Below are 3,107 nucleotides of genomic sequence, written 5' to 3'. Positions count from 1 at the left end.
TGCGGTTTGCTAAGGGTGCCCATGGTTTGAAGGGATGGAGCTCTGGACTCAAGTGACCCTGAACTGCAGCAGACCTGCAAAGAGACACCTGGGAAAAAAATAAAAATAAAAAAAATAATTAAAAAAAAAAAGTTATTTTTTAAAGCCATTTGTCCATCTGCACTCTGGGCTTTACCATACTGCACTTGTCTCTCCTGTGAGCAGCACCTCTCGAATGTGTTTCCTCCCCGTCTCTGCTCACCTGTGTTTTTTTCAAACCCGACTGAACGCCCCCAGCCCAGCCCTGGGAGAGCTGGGAGAGCTTCATTGCCTAGGAGAGAAGCCCCCCTTCCTTCTGCCCAAGGCATGGGCAGCCCCTCCTGTGTTCAGGGGGCTCCTGTACACCATGGAGTATGCAGGGATAGGGGTGGAGGAGAATTGGTCTGGGCTTAGGAACTTTATTTATTTTTTTTAATAGACAAAACAAACAGAAAAGGAGGTATAAAACCATTGCAGATGGTTCTTGTTCCACATCAAAGTGGGTCAAAATCTGTTCATCCATAAACTTGCAGCAGACAGCGCCCTTTGTAAATCTCAGGGGCTGAATCTCAACCCAACCTCACTTCCAGAGGTCTCTGTCCATAACCTCCCCAGGAAGCACGCTTCAGGGCTTTCTGCCCCGGGATGCTCTCCTTACAGGGCTCTTCTCCTCCACCGGAGAAGAGAATGAGGTCTCCAAACCAGGCTGCTGGCTGATCAAGCCTTGCACCTCTGTGCGATGGTCACCTCGGAGCAAGGGGACAATGTCTCGGCCAGCCACGCCGTCGCCCTTGCGGGGCTGCAGCGTCCACATTTACCCCGAGCCTCAATGACCATCTGTGCCGGCGGAGGTCACCCCCAGAAAGGACTAGCCAGGTCTGTGCTCCTTTTACAGGAGCTGTAAAACTGCCACCTGGCCGGTGGCTTTATGGCTTTGGACGATGCTGGTGTCAAAGAAATTTGGCGCGGGAGCCAGCTGGAGCGGGGCCAGTTTTATATTTAATCTTGCCTATAAATGCAAATAAAGGTTCTGTATTTTGAGTGAGTGACAGGCGCTCCGTGGACATTATTAAACCTTCCAAAAATAAACCTCTGCCAAAGTGATGGGAGCCAGATTTTTCCTGGAAAGTATCAGCACGGGGAAGGGGGGAGCGGTAACGGGGCAGCCCCTCTGCCACGCAGCCGCTCTCCAACAGCTGCTCCGTGTCAGGAGCTCCTTCTTCTCTTCTCGTTGTTTGCTTGTTTTAGCCCCAAAATGCCTGGGCAGCTCCTCACAGCAGCTTCGTGTCCGTCCAACAGTAAATCAGCCCAGAGGACTCAGCTCGGGAGAGCTCTGGGAGCGAGGCCCCTCACGGCAGGAAGACGTGGAGGATGGTGCTGCAATAACCACCGCCCTGCCCGTGGTTATCCTCCGACCCCCTTGGTTATCCTCCTGTCCTCTTTGCTGGGGGGGGGTCTCATCACCTGCTGGGGCTCCTTGGACACCCCATTTTACATCTGCCCTTCACTGAGCCCCCCGACGGTTCCTGGGCTGGTTCCCAGGCACAGCCGCCACCCACTGCGGGTCCCTGGGGTGCCCCATGGGCACCCCCAGCCTGGGGTTCCTCCAGAGGGGCTCCAGGCCCAGTTTGGCTGCCCTCAGCCAGCCCAGCTTCCTTCTGGGCCTTCCTTCTTAAGCTCCCTGTGTCCCCGTGTCCCCGTCCCCCCCCCCCATGCCCTCCCCAGCTGCCCCAGCAGCCCCAGCCCCACAACCCCCGCACTTCGTTTCCCACCAAGCCCTGTGCCCCCTCCCAGCCCCATTCTCTTTAACATCTTTATCGATGATCTGGACGAGGGGATCAAGTGCACCCTCAGCAATTTGCAGATGACACCAAGTTAGGTGCATGTGTCGATCTGCTCGAGGGTAGGAAGGCTCTGCAGGAGGATCTGGATAGGCTGCACCGATGGGCCGAGGTCAACTGCATGAAGTTCAACAAGGCCAAGTGCCGGGTCCTGCACCTGGGGCACAACAACCCCAAGCAGAGCTACAGGCTGGGAGATGTGTGGTTGGAAAGCTGCCTGGCAGAGAAGGACCTGGGAGTAGTGGTTGACAGTTGGCTGAATGTCAGCAGTGTGCTCAGGCGGCCAAGAAGGCCAACAGCATCCTGGCTTGCATAAGAAACAGTGTGGCCAGCAGGTCCAGGGAAGTGATTGTCCCCCTGTACTCGGCTCTGGTGAGGCCACACCTCGAGTACTGCGTTCAGTTTTGGGCCCCTCGCTACAAGAAGGACATGGAGGTGCTCGAGCCAGTCCAGAGAAGGGCTACGAAGCTGGTGAGGGGCCTGGAGAACAAGGCTTACGAGGAGCGGCTGAGGGAGCTGGGCTTGTTCAGCCTGGAGAAAAGGAGGCTCAGGGGTGACCTTATTGCACTCTACAGGTACCTGAAGGGAGGCTGTAGCGAGGTGGGGGTTGGTCTGTTCTCCCACGTGCCTGGTGACAGGACGAGGGGGAATGGGCTAAAGTTGCGCCAGGGGAGGTTTAGGTTGGATGTTAGGAAGAACTTCTGTACTGAACGGGTTGTTAGGCATGGGAATGGGCTGCCCAGGGAAGTGGTTGGGTCACATCCCTGGAGGTCTTTACAAGACGTTTCGATGTAGAGCTCGGTGATATGTGTTAGTGGAGGGCTTGTTAGTGGTGGGGCAGAGGCTGCACTCGGGGATCATGGAGGGCTCTTCCACCCCAGCTGATTCTGGGACCCTGTCCCCAGCCCCGCACCCCCCCGCACTACATTTCCCAGCAAGCCCCGCGCCCCCTCCCAGCCCCCAGTCCCCCAGCACTACACTTCCCAGCACGCACCGCGCCCCCAATAGAGCGCCATTACTCCCGGCACTACATCCCCCAGCAGGCACCGCGGCGGGAAGCGGAGGTGACGCAGCGGCGCGCGGCACGCGGCGCCAGGGGGGGCAGCGGGGAAGGGGGCCGCGCCATGGCGGCGGCGACGGGCGGGCGGCGGGAGCTGCTGGCCCTCATCCACCAGCACCTGCTGCGCGCCGGGTACGCCAGGGCGGCACGGGAGCTGCAGGCGCAGCTCGGGCAGGTAACGGGGGGGG

General features: G+C 58.3%; 1 protein-coding gene across 4 annotated transcripts in view; it reads left to right on the top strand.

Annotated features, from left to right (window-relative positions):
• The first annotated feature begins 2,909 nt into the window (after positions 1 to 2,909).
• The window catches only part of TCOF1 (treacle ribosome biogenesis factor 1), an 18,835-nt gene continuing 18,637 nt past the window's right edge, over positions 2,910 to 3,107 (top strand). For 3 of the 4 annotated variants that reach the window (XM_035338574.1, XM_035338572.1, XM_035338571.1), the window contains exon 1: positions 2,910 to 3,094. In XM_035338574.1, coding sequence (XP_035194465.1) covers positions 2,984 to 3,094 — 111 coding nt within the window. In that variant the 5' untranslated portion in view covers positions 2,910 to 2,983. The remainder of the gene's footprint in view (positions 3,095 to 3,107) is intronic. The other variant, XM_035338573.1, reaches the window with a different exon arrangement.

Source organism: Oxyura jamaicensis, chromosome 13 (assembly GCF_011077185.1).
Source record: "Oxyura jamaicensis isolate SHBP4307 breed ruddy duck chromosome 13, BPBGC_Ojam_1.0, whole genome shotgun sequence".
NCBI classification, from domain to species: Eukaryota; Metazoa; Chordata; class Aves; order Anseriformes; family Anatidae; genus Oxyura; species Oxyura jamaicensis.
The sequence above is the reverse complement of the archived record's forward strand: the minus strand, read 5'-3'. Positions and strand labels throughout refer to the sequence as shown.